The 24059-nt window shown below is 35.7% G+C and overlaps 1 protein-coding gene across 7 annotated transcripts in view; it reads left to right on the forward strand.

Moving 5' to 3' along the window:
- LRCH2 (leucine rich repeats and calponin homology domain containing 2) overlaps window positions 1-24059 on the forward strand; it is a 55850-nt gene that overhangs the window by 4615 nt on the left and 27176 nt on the right. For 6 of the 7 annotated variants that reach the window (XR_006166923.1, XR_006166924.1, XM_042807115.1 and 3 more), the window contains exons 2-11: window positions 13073-13217; window positions 15818-15944; window positions 18073-18178; window positions 18270-18406; window positions 18624-18757; window positions 20192-20279; window positions 21423-21534; window positions 21848-21945; window positions 22078-22145; window positions 22377-22481. Coding sequence is in view for 5 of the 7 variants with exons in the window: in XM_042807115.1 (XP_042663049.1) it covers window positions 13073-13217; window positions 15818-15944; window positions 18073-18178; window positions 18270-18406; window positions 18624-18757; window positions 20192-20279; window positions 21423-21534; window positions 21848-21945; window positions 22078-22145; window positions 22377-22481 (1120 nt within the window). In the remaining 2 variants the exon portion in view is untranslated. Of the gene's footprint in view, window positions 1-11916; window positions 11939-13072; window positions 13218-15817; window positions 15945-18072; window positions 18179-18269; window positions 18407-18623; window positions 18758-20191; window positions 20280-21422; window positions 21535-21847; window positions 21946-22077; window positions 22146-22376; window positions 22482-24059 lie in introns of those variants that run through there. The other variant, XM_042807119.1, reaches the window with a different exon arrangement.

Below are 24059 nucleotides of genomic sequence, written 5' to 3' on the forward strand. Positions count from 1 at the left end.
AGTGATTTTTGGTGGTAATCAACCAGTGTTGATTAAAGTGATGGCAGATAACTGAATAGCAACACCAAAATCCAATTTTCAGTTTAAGAAAATAACATTCATATATGATGTATATCCCAAATGTGGATTACTTTCTAGAAATCAAACATGTTAAAAAACGTGGTTCTTCAGTAATGACTTCAGATTGAATGAAAAGAGAAGCTCAGATTTTATGTGTTTTTTGGGAGAGGGGGTAGTGTTTGTGCTTAGAAATGCATCTCATGCAAAATCTGGAAGTGACACAGTTCATAAGCAAGTAATTGTGGAAATTCCCCACGGTAGTTTCTTAGCCTATCCAGTGTTTAGGCTAAGGAAAAAGGAGTTGTTTGTTATCTGAGGGTTTCTTGATGAAGGTTGGTAATAAGGATACTTGTTACAGACAAGTTAGTAAATGTTTCAGTTCAGTGAGTTGAAGTTAAAACAACTGATTATTAGTTTGCTTGCATAAAAGGATTGTATTATGAAGAATATCACTAGTATCATAAAAATCTAATCTTAAAAAAAAAAATTTAAAATTCCATGTTGTAGCCTTATCTGAAATACTGATTTATAAGAAATGTGCAGTGTGTAATTTTTTGACTTTTGGTATTCTCCATCCATCGGAATTAAATTTGCCATCATGTTGACTATTTTTGTGCTTTGGAATTTTAAAAATCTAATCTCTAAAATATTTCTGCTTTTGATTAGTCTAACCAAATTTTCATGATACATATTTCTGCTTTGTTACTTACTATTTGCGGAGGGGGCAAATGTATTTAGATCATGAATGGTATTGCAAAACCTTGTATGATAAAAAAAATGGACTAGCCTTTCTTTCAGATTTTTTTGTTTGTGAATAGTATCTTCTCATTTGACTTGTGAAGCTTTATTGGAGCTGATTCAAAAATGTATATTAATTTTACTGGTAAGGCTGGTATTTAATGCTGAAATGTGTCCTTAGCAAAAAGGTAACTGAATCAGAACTGAAGGCTAGAATTCCATGGAAAATGCAAAGGTCGTCACGAGATTTTTTTTTTTTTTTGTGGTAAAAGTTCTACATGACAGTGTGGCGAGACTTCTGAATTCTCTGCTTTTCTGTGGCTGTCCAGCAGTGATTTTCATCGTTCTTCCAACTAATCTGGGATTGTTTGCTGATTACTAGGAAAATCTGCTGCCAAGTCTGGCAGATCTAGAGAAGGTATAGCACTTTAGGTGGTGTGTGTGTGTGCGCGCATGTGAGTCTTATTCTCTGTTACAGAATGTCCTGGGTTGAGTGAGTGGTGGAGTTTTTTGGTGGCAGGGGAGGGGGCTATAGGGGCAGCCCCCTGTGAGAAGCTTCTCGAAGCTCCCCCAGCTCCACGCCAGCTTCAATTCTGTTTGGGAAATTGAGCCAATCGGCTGCGCCTCTGCGATAACGTATTTAAGAAGGGACGTGGTGACGGGCAGTGGAACTTGTGAGGAGGAGTTGTGGCAGCTGCATGAACACCAAGGTCAGTGGAGGAACGGAGGAAGAAAGGAGGGGGGAGGTGTGCCGGAGCAGAGACCCCCCTGTATCCTGTGGTGACAGGGCAGGGCAGCCGCCCCTGCCACCCATGGAGATCTACGGTGGAGCAGACATTGATTTATGGCCTGTTGCTCCTGCTCGCCTGATCAAGGTTCTGTGCCCAAAGAAGGCCGGGGTCTCATGGGAAAAGGCAGCCCCGCTGCTGTAATTCAGCGCTGGGAGGATTGCAGCATGCGGGGGAGTCCCACGCCGGAGCAGCTCGGGAAGGGCTGCAGCCGTGGGAGAGAATCCAGTCGGAGAAAGTTAGTGACCCATGACGGAGCAGTGTGGGGAATGCTGCGGCCCATGGGAGGAATTCAAGTCGGAGAAAGTTTGTGGAGGACTATCTCCTGTGAGAGGGGGACCACGATGGAGCAGGGGGAAGAAGTTTCGGACACTCCCCTCACCGAAGATGAAGAAAGTGGCAGCACTGACTGCACCCCCCATTCCCTGCCCCTGCGCCACTGGGGGAGGAGGTAGAGATATCGGGGGCAGAGCTGAGCCCGGGAAGAAGGGAGGGGTGGGGGGAAGGTGTTCTCAAGATGTGGCAATGCTTCTCACTGTCCTACTCTATTATGTGTTGTTAGTGTCTGTAATAAATGTATGTTCTTTTTTTCTTCCCCTAACGAGTCTGCCTTGTGCTCGTGATCATAAAAGGGGGATTTTTCCCCCTCCCAGTCCTATCTTGAACCCCAAGCCTGGCTCTCTGTCCCTTCTCATTGCCGGAGGGGAAGGGAGAGAGAGCTGCTGCATTGTGGTTGGCTGCCAATCAGGCCTAAACCACAACACAGAATTAAATTTTTTTTTTTTTTTGTCTTGTCAGACACAATTATCACTAATGTGTTCCCAAGTGTCAGTATATTCTTTCTCAAAATAAGGTTTTCTAATTACAAGGCTTTGAAGGAACCCTGCACCTCAGGACTGTTCGTAGTCTGCTGACCAGCAGATGTAACTGCACAGTGAGCAAATCCCTGGCCATCTGTGTATTAAAACATCCACTTCGATTTGTCACTCTACTGGTTCCACCTATTGAAACAGTGGTATGTAGTGGACAAGAACTTGATATATTAAAGACTGACCTAGATCTAAAAGGTTTATGGAAGTGTTCATTTCAAATCATCGCGTGCTGTAGTGAGTAATATTACGTACTTATTTTTAAGTTAATAGAAGTGGCTACAGCCATTCTTAAACGCTGCCATGAGGTCTGGCACGAGTAAGGCAGAGTCAGCGGGAGGCACCAGCAAATAACAGATGTTGAAGTTGGTACAGTAGTGGCCTTCATGTCTCAAGAGGACATGCTGTAGTTGTTGCTAGACCTCATTCACTCTCTGCTTATGGATTGTTTACCTATTTTCTTCAGGGTTTTTTCTGCTTCGCTCTTACTTCACTTGCCTTGTTTTCCAGTGTTCTTTGTCTGCCAGCGGTCTAGCTTGCTTTAAAAATATTTCCGCTCTGTCAAGCAATTTTATCTGCACAAAAGGTAAGTCACATAGTAAACACTGGTTGTAGCCTTTTGTCTCTGTCTCATGTCCCTTTAGATTGTAAGCTCTTCAGGGCAAAGGCTTTGGATGTATATAACTGAGCATACAGAAACTAATAAGCTTTACTTGGGAGTTCTGTGTGTATTTTAGGTAATCCTTAACAAACCCAGACTTTGCTTCATTTACAAATGATGATTTCTTTCCCTTATATTACTTTTCTGTGAAAGAGTTAAAATAATTTGAAACTGAAACTTTGAATTTAAAATTTTAAAGAACAAAAAAGGAATTGACAGAATTAAACCAGTATGTAATGGCCAATTTAAGTGGGAGGAAGATGCCCTGTGCTACAATGGACAAGCTTGGTAAGTCTTACTGACTTGTCAGGAAAACACATTTCACTTTTCCTGGTGGTAAACTGTTTCTAGAATTATAGTCTAGACCAAATACTAAAGTGTGGTGTTGTTTAAGGAAACAAATAAGCTTCCTGTGGGATTTGCTGTTTCCCATTTCAAACTACAGAGGTTTTGTGGTGACAAGATGCCTTCAGAAGTGGAGAGGAATATAATCCTTGACAGGTAGTATTGTCCTATAGACCGTATAGCCAATTGGCGTGCCAATTTACCCCTTTGTATGCCAATTTGAGAAGTAAATGACTCCCTCCTCTTGGTGATGTGTTCTTTATTTTTCATTTTAGTCATGCTGTGCTAAAATAACTGAAAATACACGCTCAAGAGTTGGAGCAGCCTGATGTATTGTGTTGGAAATGCCTGGATCCTTCTCGTGTGGTAAAATGGCAAGGAATTCCCTGAACTCATCTGTTGGTTTCATCCCTGTGTGGTGTGCAGCGGGTCAGCACTGACATGCCCCCCAGTTGTTCCAACATTTAGATCAGACCTTCTGGTTTATTTTCTGATGAGTGCAAATTTCAGGAAAAACCTCATGTACCTGAACCAACATGTGGCGAGCAGAGCTCATTTACATGAAAAACAATAATTGCTTTCAACCAAACTGCCTGTTTAGACATGTTCAACGTACACGTGTCCAGTGTAGACTAGGAGACTCGGTTCAGTGAAGATAAGCCAGAATAGTGGGTTCCTCAAGGCTACCTTGATTTCGAAGCCAGTGTGCTGGATCCCGGTCTTTCCTTCCTGGTAGTAGAAGTCTCTGAGACAACTGTTGGACTGTTCCAGTTACAGAAACTTGTATTTCACATGGAAGAACTGTGGTTCGTTCTGAAGGGATGCTTTTTTTGTTGAAGTCCCTAAAGTAGCAAGAGGTTGTTTTTTTTTTTTTTTTTAAGGGTTTTTTCCTTAATGCTGTTTAGTCTGAAAAGCCAAGAACTTGGCATCTGTAAAATACTTTCTGGTTGCCTGTACAAACTTCCTTGTGTGCTTGATGAGAAACTTTTAATTACATGGTTGTGTACAGTTTCTTTGTCACTTTAACTGCACAGACTGAGTATGTAACTAAAATTAGTGACATGAATAATCATAAAGCAGGTATTTCCTAGCTCTTCAGTTGTTAGATTTAGAACCCAAACACCACTTTGTAATATTTCTTTCTAGTATCTCTTTCACAAAAATAGAAGCTATTCTGTCCTCTGCCAAACACCCCGTTAAAAAAAAGTAAAAGCTGCTTGTAGCCACCTATGGTCTTGAGTGTGTTTTTTTTCTTTTAAATAGCTTGAAGAAGAAATACTAGCAGAGGAGTATGAAACTGAGAAGCAATGTGAAAAGATGGTTAGCTTGTCTCTAATATGGAGCTGCCCTGTGCCAAAATACTTGACGGCATACTTCTGTGAGAAACATGGTTGGTCATGTTATCACAATCTAGTACACTGTTTCACTTTAGTAGCGTATAAGAAGACATTGCATGTGTTGGAAGACTGAATAAATGATTGAACATACACTGGAAGCTGTTAAGCTGGCCAAAGTCATTAACTTTCCTGGAAGCTTTTTTCATTTCTCACTAGCTATTAAACAGTGGTCACATCGGTGGTGAGGAAAAAACCTCCTTTGTATTTTTTCTGAACTTGCTCAGACATCCTGAGTTTATCATCCATGCATGTTGTAATTTTGTGACTCCATAAAAGCTGCAATACATTATCAGTGCTCTTTGACCTTTCAGTTTCAGAAACTTCTCACTATTCTTTCCCTTACTGTCACATCACTTGCAAAGTGTTCTTTTTATCTTTGCTGTTGTCTCCCACTGTATTCCCTGGTGTAGTAGGTGCTTGGGAAGAGGTACCGGTCCTTATTTATGTGCAGTCTCTTTGATCATGATTATATGTAGGATTATAGACTATATAATTAGAATAAATACAGAAAATTATATATACTATATATTAGAAAATTAATATATAAACTGGACACAACTATATTGATACAAAAAGTGTATCTAGTTCTGGATTCTCTATTAAAACCTAGTATTAATCTTTTTAACCTTTTACACGATAACTTCCTTTGCAGCCCCATGTCTTTACTGAAAATAATGAAAATAGATTGTGTCCTCGGTTGTCTGTTCCAGGCTGATAAAACCTATTCTGTGCAATCTCCTCTTATGCTGAAAAATTCTCATGCTTGTCCGTATACTCTTTGTATATGTTATACTGTATCTTGAGATAAGCCAGGAACTGCATGCAGTATCAAGATATGGGCGTGCAATGAAATAACTTTCTATTCTCTGTTCCTAGCACTGTTTCGTGCCTTTGACTTGAGTTGCTATTTTCCAAAAAAATCAAGAACTGAGTAATATGGCTGGATGAATCTCAGCTTTGAAACATCAGCATATTCACTTATGAGTTACTAATTAAATGCAGTACATGAAAGCTAGAGAAATATGTGAAAGTAAAATCCTCATGAAATTGTGTCTGAGATAATTAGGAAGCAACACTGGAAACACAGAAGTAAAACTAGCTGCACATGTAACATTGCTGAAAATGCAAGGCGTGTCAAATACTTTTCCTTCAGTTTTTTTTTAATCATAAGCTACTGCAATATTAATTATGAAGTGAAGGTGAAGTTCTGGTAATATCATTTAAGTTTACTTAAATGTGAAAAATCTAGCCATACAGCTTCTAAAGTAAGTCCTTCTGAGCAGGGACACCAAAAAGCTAATTTCTTAAAACGATCTTTTGCTTCTGCAGAAACAGTGATTCATTCTTTTTTGCACGTTGACTCCCTGCTCAGGTTAAAAAGGCTTATACTCTTCTAAAAGTTTTATTGGTTTGAAGGAGCTTTCCTAGATGCAGGTTTTACAATTAATATTCTAGGTGGTTTGCAATAAAATTTCAACTATGACAATGTCATATTAAAAAAATATTTGGAGGATGACCTCTTTTAGATGACATTAAGTACTTGTAAAAAGTAAGATTTCATCTATAAGTGCCTAATATTTTTTGAAAGAAAACACCGCCAGTGTTAAACGCTCAGGAGTAACTTCATATCAAATTATGTCTGTGTCTTCTGTGAAAAAAAAATGTTGCTTCCCATGTGTGGGAGGAATGTGCTGCAGAATGTGAATCCTGTTATTTGTGATTCCATAATAAATACAGGGCTTATGGACCATTTCTGAGTTTTTGACTATTCTATGTCAATGAAAATACCTATCAACCACAAGGATTGGATGAATACAGACTATGCTTCTATTATACTTGAGTATACACAATAGATAAAAATAAATTTAAATACTGCTACGTAAACTTTTAACAGAAGACTTCAAATGTATTTAAGTTTCATTGTGATAAGGGAAGTACATTGGTCAGTTTAGTTTCCTGAGAGCTATCGGTGTTTGGCAGGTATGTCAGAGTTTCCTTACTGTGCGTAAGAGCTGATGGGTGCTCAGTTTGTTCTGTGTAGTCCTTCACCATAGCTCTTAGTGTTGGAGAGCAAACATATGTTTGTATGTGAAAGTTTTGCTGTAATTCTTGAACATTTTTTGCCAGTAAACTCTAAATTGTTTTTTGTTCTGTTTTGCAGCTGAAGTGGTGGTTGTCTATATCAAAATGCACAATAATTCTATGTTTGGGCACACTTTAGTTGTTCGGTGCTTAATTTTGAAACCTAAGTAAACGTTAAGAATTCTGATATTAGTTACTTAATTAACCAGGATTCTTTTTTTCTTTTATCAGAAAAAATTTAAAACATTTGTATGTTTAACAACACTAGTCATGCATTAATATTAAGGTTTGAGTGCCATTTCTGTGATTAGTAATGAAAGCCAGAACTCGTATCTCCTTTCTTTGTTTCTCAACAAAGTGGGCAAGGAGCCTCAAGCTTTACTAGACTTTGAAACATTTTCTCTTTTCTCTTTTTTCTGTTTTCTCTTTTTTTTTTTTTTAGGCATAATTTGTCACTTTAATACTGGGTTTACAGACTTCAGCGTAAATTCAATAAATTCAAATAGTACCTTTGAATACCTGTGAACTCATTAACTCCTTTTGCCCAGTCTTAGAATGATCATGTCATTTATATAGTATTTACCTGACTCTTGAAGATTAAAACAAGATAGACAAGGATATTCTTAGTGATTACACTAAAGACCAATCATATTTTTAGATGATGTAGATATTCACTACTGAAGTATCCCAATAGAAGCTGGCAGCTTCAGTTTGCTAATATACAACTACTACATACTGTTCCCATGGGTTTTGTTACCTTTGTACTTTTCAAAGCAGGATTGTTAAAACAAGGAAGGAGGAAAACCTAATACAAGTGGGTTTATTTTCTAAACTGTGTTGTTCAAACACTTGTAAGTCATTAGCAGCTCTTCAAGCTCTTTGGAAGTTTGATACTGACAGAGTAGAAAAATGAAGGATGAGGTTTTCAGATGTGGATAAATGAAGCTTAGTGTCAGTGCATCAACATTTCTTTAATAAAATTTCTAACCATCTGCATTTAATTATTCCTAGTAAAGAATATGGCAAGACTAACAATAATGCAAAAATCCAGGATTTTTTAGCATTACAAACATGCTTGAATGGGAGATGTACAGGCTTGGAACATTCTCCCAAGGACTAAACTAGCACTTTTTCATGGTATGGCAGTGGAAACTGTGCTAGTATAACATAAAATAAGGTAGGAGCTAGTGAACTTATGCAACTGCTGAGGAACTGCCCTGGTTGCTGTTCATCTGCAGTGAGTGAGAGATTCCTGTCGCTACATGTGTCAAGTAGTAACATTGCAAGGTTCTGGAAGTTGACCCCAGCACGCCAGGAGTCCATGGTGGGCGTAGTGTAGATGTGTGGGACTGCTTTGGCAAGCTGACCTATTCTTATTTTCGAATTCATACTTTTCTTTCAGTGCTATGCTAGGATCTCTATTCCTGGTAGAAGGTGGGCAACTCATGCTCATAGGACCTTAAGGTATTAGACTTTTATAGTCTGATTTAGGGTTTTGTTGTTGTTCTGGTTTTTCTTTTTTGAGACAAATTTCACTATATTTCATGCATGCATCTTTGCTTTATGGTTAATCTCAAATGCTTGGCATCTAACTTTCTTTTCCCCTCCTTTGGGAGATAGGGGAATGCATACATTTACTGCCCGATTCTTTTCAATTATTTTGATGTTTCAGCATCTGGAATATCTTTGTGCAACAGAATTTAATTTCTGAAATTTTATATTCTGTCTCCTCTTTCTTGAATGCTGTGGTATAAATAATGCCCATCATTTACCATGGTTGATTGTGAAGTTAAAGGTGTTTGAAGTCTGATGCCCTTACTTGTGGGTGAAGGTGACACATTAGCAAAGCCGTAGTCTTGACTGCATTGTTGGTATCATTCTTGGAACTCCATCAGATAGAATGCAAATCTGATCATTTTCTCTTTGTAGGACCCTCCTCAGGGAGGGAGACTTGGCTTTCCGTTCGAGATGGGAGAAAAAGAAAGACTGAAGATCTGTGTAACAGAAGAATAGTTAGTAGGACATGGGATGATTTTGGAGCGTTACACTAAGAACAGTGGGCTCTCAAGTGAATTAATAACTGCTATGTGAAATATAAATAAACTGAGGGTTTTTTTAAACACTGTTGTTGTTCAATATAAATTTTAACCACCACAGGATTTGAATTATAAGGTGACTGAGTGTTGTGTGGACATGGAAAACTTCTGCCTCCTGGAATTAACCTTATGCGGGTGTTTCTGCAGTGCTTGAGACAACTGGTTTTTTTTCCTTCTCCAGAATCAATTTGCATGTGACAGACTAATACATTTTAACCATGTTCTGTGTGTTGATCTCAAATTTGTCTTTAGATTGGCTAAAAATGTATATTTAGGATCAGATCTGAACACTTTTAATTTTATATATTCACTGACTTCTGTAGGACTAATTATACAGTTACTGTTGTGCTTAGATGTTTTTTGGTTTAGACTTGGCTAAAGCATTACTAGAAAAACTGGCTAGGAAAATCTCTGTATATTAGGAGTTGAGAGCCAATTTGGGTTGGTGGGGACAGGTGGTTGTTTTCTTTTTCGATCCAGTTTCTATATAAAATTTTGGAACACTTTGAACACGCAAAAACCCAACACCAATAGCATGGCTCAGCATATTTTTATGAAAAATATTATAGTATCAAGATAAGATTCAAGTATAAATTTCCCAACTAAGCCTTGTATTTAAAATTCAACATGTAGTGCATGCAAAGCGTGAATATAAAAATGATTGTACTGGATCAAATAAAAGACTAGTCTGTTCTAGCAGTATGCCTCTGATAGTAAGCAGTAATGAATGCTTGGGGAAAGTGCAAAAACAAAGCAAACATGATGTTAATACTGTTTGACTACCTTACTGCACAGTTCTGCAACCTGACAGCTTGAGCTTTTTGTTTTTCCTTTTGATCATGGCTTAAATTTATACAAGATATCTTTTTACTTCTAATAGCTTCACCTCGAAACTCTGATTTCCTAAAATCCTTGTCTTGTAAACTTTCACTATATTGTCTTTTCATAATTGTCTTGCAGTCAGTAAAGACTTTACTCTTTCTGTTAAAGAATCTAAGCTTGCAACCAACTTCTTCATATTGTGGTTCCCCTTTTAAATTTAACCTTGGTAATGGTGTACTTCTCACTTTTATTGTTTCTACAGAGATAGTGAGTTGAAATACTCTGTGATTCATGAGTAGTCATGGATAGTGTCTTCTATTTAGTCTTCACATAACACCCTCAATTTAGAGTTTTCCAGTCTAAACTGGTTAAGCAAAGAATTCCTATAATCTCACTTCTAGAGGAGTTGTCTTAAATCATCTGTGGTTCTGCATTTAGCAGCTTCCCTTGCTGATTCAGTCTATTAACCCTTACAAAACCATTCTCATTTTATGTGCCAGCAACGTACTTCCATTTTGATTGAGATTGTCTATCTTGTTTATAGAGGAACACTATTCCAGAAGTTTCCCCCTTTTTTCTTAAAATATTTTCTCAGTCATACAGTGGGTTATTAGTCTTTGAAAGGGGCCTAAATTGCCCAAGCTTCACATCTACATTTAGCATAATAGATGAATTCATCTTATAAATTTTTTGCTCATTAAGAAAATATATCTGGAGGAGAAGTTATTTTTCAGTTTGGGAAAAGAGCATTACTTGTTTTTTAAGAAGCTGTAGGTACATTTGATATATAAATATTGTAGAAAACTATGTACGCTTGAATCTTTTTAGAAAGATCTGAACCCGTGGGGCTATTCTAATACTATTTTGCAATGAATGAATGAAAAAATGCTTGGAAGATAGGTCATCTTCTAACTCTTTATTTACCTTTTTTTATTTCATTATTGACAGATAATGGGTATAATTTCCTATTTTAATAGGGCTTCTGGGTTTCATAATGGAAAAGTGGAATCCTTGCCCCACAGTGTTTTAAGGTATTGTTTTCAGGGAAATGTTTTCAACAGTAACGTATAGCAATTTCAGAATATTTGTGTATTTTCTTCTAATGTGAAACATATGGGTTTTGTACAAGGGTGCACTAAGGGACTGCAACCAGATAGTGGTAATGTGATTTTTGTGAGGTCAGGCTAGAAACTACGTCTGGTTTTATCTTGTCTGTTGAGTACTACAGCCCTGGTCTGCTCATTGTCCAAGGCAGAGAACTGGTGCACACTAGAGTAATTGTGTCTGGCCCACCTCTGAGTTTTATTTCTGCAGAAGAAATGGCAAAACTGTTTTTTAACCTCTGTCTTTCCAAGATGTGTGGTTGGGGTATGGCTGGATGCACATACAGCAGCAGGATTTTCATGGTACTCTTGAATCTTCCAGTTCAGATGTAACCTACAGTACTGCTCTTTGGATTGGTGGCAGTAGGATGAGATTCTGTAACTTGTGCTTTGTTATCTTTTCAGCTGCTGATAAAATCAGGAAGTGTATTAGAACTAATTTATTTAGAATGGAATTGCATCAAAGACTGTTCATCATGTGGTGGAGGTTGTAGAATTGTGCCAACAATAAAACTCTGTGCATCTTTTCTTCACACAGCTATCCCACTTTGCTGAATATTAGAATAAAAGAGCCTTTGTTTAACCTCAAAAGGATTTTGCAGAAAATTCTTTCATGTGAAAGCTGCCATCTTTTTATAATGTTTTGAAAATTGATGTGGTAGAAAACACAAAACAAATCTCATTATTGTGAAAACTTTCTCACGCTTTGCTAGATTTTTTAGTAAGCATTTTAGTTTTAGTTGGGATATTTAGTTACAGTTAACTTTATTCCATTCTCCATTCAGTTTATTAAGAATGTCAGTCCTGTGACCTAGATCTTTCTCTTTCTGCCTCTTGCTTCTACAGTTTGTGGAATGTGGCATCAGCAGTGGATGCCTTCCTTTAGGAAGGCTTTGTGATACTTCTGCTTAAGAATGTTTTTTAGAAATTATGGAATGATGTGGTATATGTATGTTTCAATGATAATGTGATGGGAGGTAAGCAGAAACATAGTTACTTCATGCAAGTGTTAAAAACTGAGAACTAAAGCCTGAAATAGCAAGGGATCTGTATTGCTTCTTTGTTAAAAGAGTTTGTTCAGCATTTCTGAGAAACCACATCCTTTTGAAATATCTTGGGTTAGGAACCAGAGTTACTTTCAAAAAAGTAGCCAGTTGTTTTTAAGTAAATACCTTTTTCTTCCAGGATAGTTTAATGGATTTTTATGACACAGGTTTTGGTAGTTAGCTGATAATTTCTAGGATTCTTGGGTCACACATCCCACTTGACTTTTCTCATCTTTAAAGATTTCATATAGTCAGAGATGGTATGCATAGTGCGCTGATTTTTCCTATCTTCTGCATGCAGATTTACATAATGCAGTCATGCATTGTCAAAATAACTCTAGTTCAAGTATTCTGTTTCCATTATCAAAGATACCTCCTCCTTCTGCTTTTAGGCTAGGCTAAATTGCATACTTTTTTATGTAGCTAAATGCATTTGACATTGGTTTTTGCAACTTTATCCTCTTCTTAGCTAAATTTTAAATGTGTAACTGGAGAATGTCTTAATTACCATGCTTGCAATAAAGAATAGTTTTTACATGAGAATTGTAATTCTTAAGCAAAATAATTATGTAAGGTTTTTTTTGAAAACTTGGCTTTAGTGTTGCAGATATTTTGTACAATGAGATGAGAATCTAACGTAGCTGTCAAACAGGACAGGTAATGCTTACTGGGTTTGTTCCTTGACTTACTGTTGTTCCTAGAATTGGAAAAAACCCCAACAGTTGCACAGAGCAAAGGCTGATAGAGGAGGGACAGTCATAATTAATATTCAGTTACATTTTAAATGTTCTTAGTTATTCAGTGGGTAATATATTTATCAATTCCTGTCATTTTTCTATTTTCTGTTATCATTGCATATCAAACAATACTCAGTGTTATAAGTCTTTTTTGTGTATTTAATTATATGCAGTAGCATCTGGTAAAACTGAATTATTTTACACTTCTTGCAACACCTAAAATTTTAGGAGCATGACAGGAATAACAGTGGGTACTTTTATCTCCTCTTACTGCAGGGAAATTTTTGTCTAAAAAGGGATTTTTTTTTTTTTCTTCTTTTGCTTCTAGATCTTTCAAAGAACAGATTTACTGAAATTCCTCCCGATGTGTGGCTGTTTGCACCCTTGGAAACGTTAAATTTGTATCACAACTGCATCAAATCCATTCCAGAATCTATTAAAAACCTTCAAATGCTTACCTACCTTAATATTAGGTGAGTAATGCTTGTTATTTTTGGTATTTATGTAAATTATCTCATTGGATAGGTGGTATTTTACTTCACCAGGTCCTTGAGTGCCCTTATGCACTCATTTTTACCCAGATAGATAAAATGCTGTTGTTTGTTTGCCTTATCCTTGGTGGTTGAGGGCCAGTAGTTGTTGCTTCTGTTGTGGGAAGGAATTGACTGCATTATGAAACTTTGGTCAGTAAACTCTGGTAGCTGAGGACAAGGAGAGTTTACAAAGTTTTCTTTGTTTTTAATATTATGCAGACAGCCAGTGTTTAGAAACTGTACATCTAAAGACGTGCTGCTCTCAAGAAGGTAGATTGCTCTGGCCAGAAAACCCAACTCATTTTGCACATTATTTACATCCGTTGCTGTATTGCTGTTCTTAAACTTGGAAAACATATGATTGGATCTTCTCGGAAGATGTCTGTGAGCTCTGGAAGGAGAGGGAGTCTAGAAGGAACCCTCTCAAAAAGAGCTGAGACCTGTTTTCCACAATATGCCTTAGTTTTTATATTGACTACAACAAGTCCAAAACACTCTTCTCATCTAAGAGCTATTTATCATGTGAGATTTGATTCCGGAACTTATTTTGAAAAAACTTTTTTGAATTGATCCTTGGAAGGAGAAAAAAACACAACAAAAAAACCTTCCAAACAAACAAAAATCCCCCCCCCCCCAAAAAAAAACAAAAAAACCCCACCCCACCAACTATTTCTCAAAATTTGTAAATATCAGTACTTACAGTGATAATTTAAGAGTAGTGTGTTCTGTGGAAATTCTAAAGAGGATTAATGATTTGATAAAACCACAGTGTTTTCTGAAAGAAATTTGACCCAATTCCTTCAGAGCAGCAACAGCCCAATTCTTTTGATGGTAATTGAGGTGCTGAATACAATTCTTTGCACAGAAATAAAGTAGGATGTAGTTCTAATTGGATGTCACATGTTATTTCAAGAGTCAACTCTTCCAGTAATCATTTGCCTTACTACTTTGTCTTCATTTTTGTGCTGTGTCTGAGGACTACTTTATCAATGCTTGAACATGTGGACTATAGTAGTTGAACAGGTGAAAATCTTGTTACAGAAGCAAACTACGTGATCTCAAATTCTAATTTTGAATTCAGATGACTGGAGTAATGTATTGTGCAATTCATAGTAAAGTAGGCAGCTCTGTGTTTTGTTTTGGTTTTTTTGTTTTGGTTTTTTTTTTTTTTTTTAAGAAACGAAACCAGTGAACAAACTCCTCCAAAACCCAGGAAATTTTTTAAGTGATGCCAAGAATAATGGTTTCATTGCCACACTTTAACCAATTAAAAAAAAGCTTACTTGCACATTATATTTTTGCTTCTCATGCTCTCCAACCAAAAATGCCTGTCATCTGCCTGAAATACAACACAAAAAGAGATTTACTGTGTACCTTCATCTAAAACTTATTTGTATTGTTCACTTAAAATTAAGAGACTAAATACATTAGTTTTATAAAGTATTGATAGAAGTTTACTTTCATTTTATGGTGTTAAAATTGCGGTACTTCTTTGAAGCTGAAATGTTTCAAGCACATAAATCTATTTGTTGGATTTGCACCCCTATGAGCTGTAGTCATGGATAAAAACAATGTTAAAAAGCTTTATGGGTTTTTTATGTGAAAACAGTGCTCTGATACACATAAATTAAACAGTAAAACTTCTGGAGTTTTCTTAATATAGTACGGACACAAATGTCAGCGCTTAAAAGTTAGGGGTTTTTTGTTTGTTTTTGGGCTTTCTTTTTTTCCAGAACAGAACTGACCTCTACACAGTTCTACTTAAAGAAACGGCAATTACTGAAATTTTTTCACTTTTTTTGTATGAAAGGAATTGCTTTCATACCACATGTGAACAAGCTGTTTTTCCAGTGGCTTTTTAAAATGTACAAGTACATTATTAGAAGATTTCTATGTACTTCTTTCAGTGGCAGTTGGCAGTTTTTCCAGTATGGATTTAAATCAAATTGTCAGTAACAGTATATTTCTTGTGTACAAAGCAGACATATGTGCATACAGTTAGAAAATGATATACACAAAATAAATAAATTTTATTTAAAACTTCCAGACTATTGCTCAGCGAAGGAAGAAGTAGATGTAAAAGGCTTTTTGTGGTGGCTCGGGCGTGACATGACCCCATGACATGAGAAGCAATGGCCTTGTATAAAGGTCCATTTTGCTGAGAACATGAACTGTATGTTGGTAGAGTGTTAGATCAGGTGGCCCTTTGGAACGTATCAGAAAGCAGGGTAAAAGCAAACATCAAACGTATAATTTCTTTTAACAGATTTCTATGTACATTTTAGTGTTAAATGCAGTTATAGTATATACTAATTTAATCAAGTAAAATGGGGACCTAAAATTCACCTAGCTGAGAGAGGCTTTATTTGGTGAGGAGTTAATGATGGAGATTGTAGTTTAAATTTAGATTAAATTGTAATAGGTAGAAAATGTCTCCTGGAATAGAAGAAGAATTGTACAATGTACATCTCAGACTCCCTGTCAGGCTTAAAAAGAAGATTACAATCTAGCCTTGCTTGTTCGTTTTTCTTTCTTTCAAGTCGAAATCTTTTATCGACGTTGCCAAAATACCTGTTTGATCTTCCACTTAAAGTTCTGGTTGTCAGTAATAATAAGCTGGTCTCCATTCCAGAAGAAATTGGAAAGTTGAGAGATCTAATGGAGTTGGTAAGTACAGTTGTGAACCATCGTACTAAGTAAACTATAAGTGGTTTATTTACTGTATAATAAAAATATGACTTAATTTTTAAAAATACAGAACTACAATATGTAAATTCAGTTACTGTTTTTCTTACTGTTTGAGCTCAAATTACAGGTGTAATATATTGCAGAGTTTCAAAAGTGGGGTTAAACACAAATCAGTATTTTTGGGTTAACTAAAGTTTAAGGGGTTCATAAATAAAATTGCTCTTCAGGTTATTTCATTTGAGTCCCTTGCTTGTATGTTATGAAAAATGGTGATTTTTTTTTTTTTTTTTTTGTTCTTTACAGTAATCACTTCTATTTTTGTTACTTGTTATCAGGAATCTTCTTTCCTGATGAAGAGTTCATCTCTTTGCTCTATACTCTTACACAAGTTAGGCCATTCAATCATTGTTCTGTTCTTTTTTTTTTTTTTCCCCTCACACTTCTGCTATGCCTTTGTTTTGTTTGGGGTGAATAGTATGATGTGTGGTATTCACAGTTTAGGTGTCTGTGCAACAAGATTTTATCCTATGTCATATTAGAGTTTTGTGCTTTATATTGTATTACTTTCTCTATAGTTCTTAATATTCTGGGCTTTTTTGATCATTACTCTGTGTTAAGCTAATGTGTTCTGGAGAATTATGCATAATCATTCACTGACCTGATACTTAGAGTAGGTCTGATTTTTTTTTTTTTTTATTATTTTTTTTTCTCCCCAGTTTATGTAATTTCTTTGGTTGTTGCAAGCAGTCCTTATCCTGTTTCTAGAGTAGCTGTGTATGTGCTGGAGATTTCTTTTAACGTGACTTATTTTCTGAGCTATAAACCAATATTATTTTTTAATTTACAAGTAACATGAGATATTCTGAATGTTTGTGAGGCTTTTCTCATGTCCTTTACTCTTTGGTGAGAAATTCTTAATGCTCACTTCAATGTCATAGCAGTGATCCCACCTTAAAATTCTATTGTTTGTAGGAAGTGAATGTTTTTCAGAATTGCAGTCGTGGTATTTTTGGCTTATTTTTCAAATTTGTCAAACCTAGAATGTGTGGTTGATGACGCAGGTTAAGAACATACTAGAGTTTCATTCTAGTACCCGTGTTATACCTGTTTAGAACATTAGTATATATGCATTGAAAAAAAAGTTGACAACTAAGCCACATGCTAGAAAGACACTTTTAGGAAGGGAATGCTGCCTTAAATTCGGTGATATGGACATAAAAGAACTTGAAATAGATACATAAGGGTTGATCCCAAGCAGCCTGTGCTTTGAGACATCCGGCTGTGTGCAGACATGATTGTCAGAAGCAGATGAGCAGTGCCTAAGCTGAAGCTCTGGAAGTGTGTAGTGGAGAAGGCGGCTGGATTTGTTTGGTTAAGGCCTGGCTTCTGGTTACTGACTCAGCTTGCCTTCGAAATCAGCTTCCAGTATTTCAATAGGTAGATATCTACCATTGTTACCTAGTCTAGGAAACTAGTCTCTATAGTCAGTGTTATTGAACCAGAAATAAAAAAGGTTAGAAATGGTCTTATATCAGTGTGATTGAACTCAGTCTGGCCTACAGAAATGTTAAATTAGTGGCAGAAAGAGCTGTAGTCTGTGTTCACTTGGTGCAGCTTTGTCACCCTCTAGTGCTTTATCCAAAAAGTTGGTGAGTCTGCTATTACTCTTTGTAAATTTTTAGTTGAATGGATTGGTTCAAGGTTTTTTAAGGATGAAGAATTTTTATGAAAGGAGCAGAGTGCAAATTGTTTGCCAGCAGTAGCACAATAAGATTTTAACTGGTATGGGAGCTACACCAGGAACTCCTGATTCCCATGCTAGTTTAAACTCAAAACCAGTCTTCCATCATTCATTGATTTAACTTTTTAAATTGAGTTTCTGAAAGATGAATCACTAAATACTGACCAAGCAGTGAGATCTGTTATGGTACTTTCTCCCTTTGTAGAAAAAAGAAGATATGTTTTTTTTAGATATGTTTTTTTGTTGTTGTTGTTTTTTTTTTTTTTTTTTTTTTTTAGTGTGCTTTATAGTAGTTTTGATAGCAGTTTTCCATTGTTTAATTTCATTTAAGGTGTTTAGTTAATTTATTAATTATATCTTTCTTAGGATATTAGCTGCAATGAACTTCAGGTTCTTCCTCAGCAGATAGGAAAATTGCAGTCACTTAGAGAGTTAAACATAAGAAGAAATAATCTCCATATGCTGCCAGATGGTAAGGTGGTAGTCTTAATTTCTTTGATGTAGGTAAATTAGGTAAAGTGTTAAAAAGATCTCATTCTCTTTTTTTTGTTTCCCCGATGCAGAACTAGGAGACCTTCCTTTGGTAAAGCTGGATTTTTCTTGTAATAAAATTACAGAAATTCCAATTTGCTACAGAAATTTACGTCACTTACAAGTTATAGTTTTGGATAATAATCCAATGCAGATACCACCAGCACAGGTTAGTATTAAAGCATTCTAGCTGAGAAATTTGCATTAGGATCTTAAGAAAGAAGAAGCTGTTCTAAGTTACACAAATCAGGTTTTTGTTTTTCTAGCTATATTTATCCTCGTGGGAAGTTGGGGGTACAAACTTAGTGTGGAAAGTATTTGTTGGGGTGCATTTTCAAAAGCCATGCTCTGTAATTATGAATTTTTTTTTGTTTGTTTCCCAACAGATATGTTTAAAGGGTAAAGTACATATATTTAAATTCCTCAGCATTCAGGCGTGCCTCAGAATAGATAAAAAACCAGATTCTTTGGATCTTCCATCATTAGGTAAACGAATCCCTTCCCAGCCACTCACAGACAGGTCAGTAGTGGGGTTTTTGTTTTATTTTACTTCAGCATTTGCTATTAAGTTATCTGTTTATTACAGATAATATCGGTAATTTCGATACAATGACTCCTAAATAAAGAACAATCAAAGTATTTATTTTCTAAGGCTGTGTTACTGGAAGCTTAATTGGCTGGCTCATCTGAGTTGCTATGAAAAATTTTCACTGTACTCACTAAAGATTTGGAAATCAGAAAAAAGATGTATTTAAAATTTTTTTATTGGAAAACTTGGCTACTTATTTCCCAAACAGATATGTTAAAACAGTAGATGAGAAGTTCCCTTAAATGTACTGAGTACAGAGTTAGTCTGTTAGATGGAAAGTCTGCCTCCCACAGATATATATATATATAAAAATATATTAAGGAAAACTAACTTAATCATCAGTGAAATACCATGGATTTTTTTTTTATTAGATTAATCGAGGTTAAAAAGTGCAGAATATTTTTTTTGATTACTGTACTGAGTACCTCTTGAGTAATTAAATGGGAATGCTTTTGTGTTCTGTTGTCAGTTGGCTTGCTTTTGGTAACCATATGGAACAATTGTCTTTTTTTGACTGTTTTCTTAAAACATCACATGCAACTTGTGCCTCTCTGTTCAAGGCTGAAGGAAAGGTGAAGGTTATGAGTAAGACTTACACCATCTGAACCATGAGATTCAGTCCATGGTCTTGATCTCAGGCATCTGTGCCTTAGGGAGTTAGTCCACAAGATCTGTAGATAGCATCTAAAAACTGTAGTCCGCAACTGCTGCCCAAAAGCCTCCACTGAACTTAGGGCCTGCAACTAAAATATATTGTAAAGGAACAAGGTCATGGTTATTACCATTGTACATCGTATTTTTAGTAGTGAAAACTTGTTTAATTAAACTTTCTAGATAATTTTATGATTTAAACCAAGCTTCAGTGCACAGCTGGAAAACACATCCTGCTGATGCTGCCAATTTTATGTCTTCAAAAGGCATAAATTTGGAAGAAATATTTCATAGACATGCAGGCATAGTGAAAGTGTTATAATATGACAGTCTATTAGGGAATGTATATTTGCTACTAGTAGAAAACCATGTCTGCCAGTAGAAATCAATGAATTAAATTTTTTTGGAGGAAGCCTTCTTTTCTGAAGATGATATTTTTGATTGAAATAGAACAATTCTAAAATTGCATAGATACAGAGAGTAGCGTAATTGATTATTCCCACTTTAACTTTGCTTTGATACTCTTTTATTGAACAATTCCTCTAGGAGGTTAAGAATTTGTTCTCTACATGGAGCATGTGTAAAAATTCTGTGTTGGCAATTGTAGAGTATAGAGAACATATTTTTAAAAGGATGTTTATTTATTTTCTAAAAGTGAAACTGTTGTTTCTTTTATTCCTGTGTGGGTTTTTGGTGGTGGTTTTCTTACTGTAGCATGGAGGACTTCTATCCCAATAAAAATCATGGACCAGACTCTGGCATTGGAAGTGATAATGGGGATAAAAGGTTGTCCACAACAGAAGTGAGTATTTTTCAGTGATGAATTTGTGTAATGTCTGTTTTTTAGAATTTATTTTTTCCTTTGTAATTTGTATCATTTGAGTAGTACTTTACTACGTTGCATTTAACATTCTGTGAATATCTATACAGCTGAGTTTAAACCATTAGACTGACAGTATCAGGCATAAATGATTTACAGATTTCTTTGACTTTTCTGGAATGACTTAAGGTTCATTCCAGTCCAAATTACTTACATTTTAAAGCTGCATTCTGACCTAAGGAATTGTTTGAATCTTTTAAAACGTGAAGTGCATAATAATTTTCTACACAAAGGACACAATGTATTTTAAATGAGTTTGTTATTAATGAAACTGATATACGTTAAAATGAAAGGTAATTTGGACTGAACTTGTGTTGTATATGTTAGTAATCCTTGTTGTTTAAATTTTAATAAACTTCTGGATGATCTGCTAGGTTTAAAGCATTAAACACAAATCCCTACAAGTTATGTGTATTTTCTAGAAATCTAGATTAAGGAGTTGTATTTAATAACAGTGATGTCAAAACTGAATAGTGTAGAACAAAAGATTTTTGAAATTCAGAGAATTATTACAAATGCAGAGTGAGTTTTAGTGGGAAAACTGTAGAACAAGGAGTATTACTAGTTGGGGTTTTTAAAGAAAATTCCAGATGATTAGAAGTAAAGGTTCCAGGTGATTAGAAGTAAAGGTATGATTTCTCCCCTTTCCGCTCCACCCAGCGGTATAACAAGGGTCAGAGTAATTGGAGACTTTAAATAAGCAAGTACCTAAGTATAGTTTTCTTAGTCCACTGACTGGGGCTGGACTGGACTTCTTTGAACAAAATAATATATTTCAGTAGTTTATTATATACTGAACAGTTGCCTATCACTCCCTAAGATATGATTCTCTTAAACCCTCTTTCTACCTTCCCAAAAAAATCCCTGCCCACAAAAAAACTCAACCTGACTTGATGTTATTTTCTCTGTCCTGGGAGCCATCCCTCATGAGAGGGTCAGCTGCACTATAATTTATGAGTTCTTAGTAAATCCTATAATAACTTAATTTATGTATAAATTACATTAACAGAACTTATATATAAGTTACATTATTAAGTTCTGTATTAAATGTGACTGTCTTCGCAGCCATCCGATGATGATACAATCAGCCTTCACTCCCAGGTGTCGGAATCAACAAGGGAACAGACATTAAGGAATGACAATCATGTAATGGGAAGTAAACTTGATCCACAAAAAGGTAATATCTGCTGTGCATCTGTCATTTTAGGTAACAAATACTTTTGCTTAGATCATCTAATATAAGAAAATGGCACAAAATGAAATGATCTCATGTTGGCATTGTATTTCCATAATTCCAGAAAACAATGTAATAATCACAAATAGACAAAGCCAGAAAGAAAGAAAAAGATTCTTTCTAGCTCAGGGAGACATGATTCCATTGTTTAGTCTTATCTGACATTTTTCATAAGTACTTATCTCACTCAGGAATAACATTTGGTTGAGAGAACTGTTTAATACCATCTTTTCCATTCTTCATCAATCCTCACTAGACCAGGAGGTGTATGATTACATTGATCCGAATGCCGAAGAGGGAGCTGCTCCTGAGCAAGGAGATGTACAGATTGGACCATTGCTGTCTTATATCAAGGTTAGCATAGCTTGACAAAAGAAAAAAATGTTCAGCAGATTTGACCGATTTTTGTTTTGGTTCGGTTTTGTTTTTTTTTTTTTTTTTTTTTTCCTGAATTCAAGTCTTAGTTTATTTTTTCTTCTGTGTAAGGAACGTGGAAAACCTCCTGAGAAATCCCAAAAAATAGAACAGAATGAGGACTGGAGAGATGAAAAAAGGTAAATATTTTTGATCTCTTTCGGGAAAGATTTACTGACAGTGGGGGGTGAAGGTGGTTTTGTTTTAAGGTCCTTGTGCGTGGAGGAAGGCTCATACTGAACACAGAGTGCACCTTCTGGGACAGAAAATAAGCTTATAGGAAGTGCTTCTTAGTTATTGTCCAATAATGGAGCTGTTTGTGTGTCTTGCTTTACTGAAATCAGGCAAGTCACTAATGTTTAATTTTTCAGACTTCAGAAAGAACAGCTGCTGACTGAAGATGATGATGAACTCAAAGAAGTGACTGACCTGAGAAAAATAGCAGCTCAGTTACTGCAGCAAGAACAGAAACACAGGTATTACAATATTAGTTAGGATAACTTGTGTTAGAATTATTTTATTCTTTGACCTGTCTTATACCCAAAAGCTCTTGACACTTTATAATTTTGAGAACAGTTTTGTCCAGCTGTTAAACAGTTAAAGTGACATACTCTTCCAAGATACCTGTTATATGTTTCTTTTCATAAAATTGCTGCCTAGAGAAGCACTGATATACCTCCTATGGAGAGGAAGAGATGAATATAAAAGCCTCTTGATTTCCTGGTTTGATGTATGTTAACTTTATTTTTTTTTTTTTTATCAAAGCAGTATGCTTTAGTAGGCATGATTAATGCTCATTTAAGTAGATTATTGGTAACATGTTAAAATGATTTTGTCTTGGTTTGTCTGAGTTGCAGAACCTGCATATAGTTTGTTTGTGACTGGTTATTCTTATACAAGTAGGAGATGATTTAGGTTGTACTTCCTCCATTCAGTCTGAGAGATAAATTTCCTATGGACTAAAGGGGAAATGTGTTCAAATGTTGTTGTGTCACATGACAGAGCATTATATATATTATGAATATATATAAAAAGAAATCATTTGAACAGTGTAAATTCATCCTGATGAACTGCCTTTCTTCACTTAATATTGGGCATCACAACAGGATTCTTGAAAAGGTACTGTAGAATGAACAGCAGATTAAAGGAATATAACAGAACAAGTTAACAGCTGTGTAAAACGAAGAGCAGGAAGGAGTAGCTGGAGTTGCATAGGATGTGGACGGGCTAGCGTAGGAACCATGCTCTCTCTGGTTCCTTTACCAAACAAGCAAATAACCAGTGACATTCGTTGGCCAGAGTAAGCTCTTTTCCTGAAAGGTAAAAGTTGTAGTTAATAGTAGTTTGTTAACTAAAATAGTTCATTAGTCTTTCTGTATCCTACAGTAATGGATTTGACTTCATACCAGCTTAAATAATATTTTTGTTTCTTTTGGATTTCTGTGTAATGGTGAGATTCTGCACTGCTGTTTTTCTTTTAAGAAAGTTGAAATACCCGTGAAGCCCTTAGAATCAGGAACTGAATTTCTCTATGAAATGCAAAGCTTTAAAAATTCCCCAGTGTTTTATTTTAGTTAAACAGAATATAGTAATAGAATAGTGGGAAAAATTAAAATAGGTTTTACTTAGAAGTCCATGCAGTATATTTAAGAATTGGTTGTTCATATTAGGAAGGGAAGAATAAGAATGAAATCTTAATACATTCTTACTACTAAAATATTGCAAAAAAGGTTAGGAATGGTAAATTTTCTCATGTTCTCTCCTTAATAAGTGTGGTTTTATATATTAGCTTTTTATATGATGGTTATCTATATTGCATGTGGGTCTTGATTGGTTTTAGTATTTCCTGGTTGTCTAATCATTTGAAATACCAAGCCACTCCTCTTCTGAAGCACTGCAACTTAAACTTTGCTTGTCGTATTTTCTCTTAATGCAGTGATCTCGCTAGTGGTCTGCTTTGCTCTTGAATTGTTTGGATGTATGCAATCTTATTAGTACTTCAGGTTTACTTCTTAGTTTAGCATTTATATTTTAAAACTTGCTTATATATCTTT

This window comes from Tyto alba, unplaced genomic scaffold (assembly GCF_018691265.1).
Source record: "Tyto alba isolate M040663 unplaced genomic scaffold, T.alba_DEE_v4.0 Super-Scaffold_5, whole genome shotgun sequence".
Lineage (NCBI taxonomy): Eukaryota > Metazoa > Chordata > Aves > Strigiformes > Tytonidae > Tyto > Tyto alba.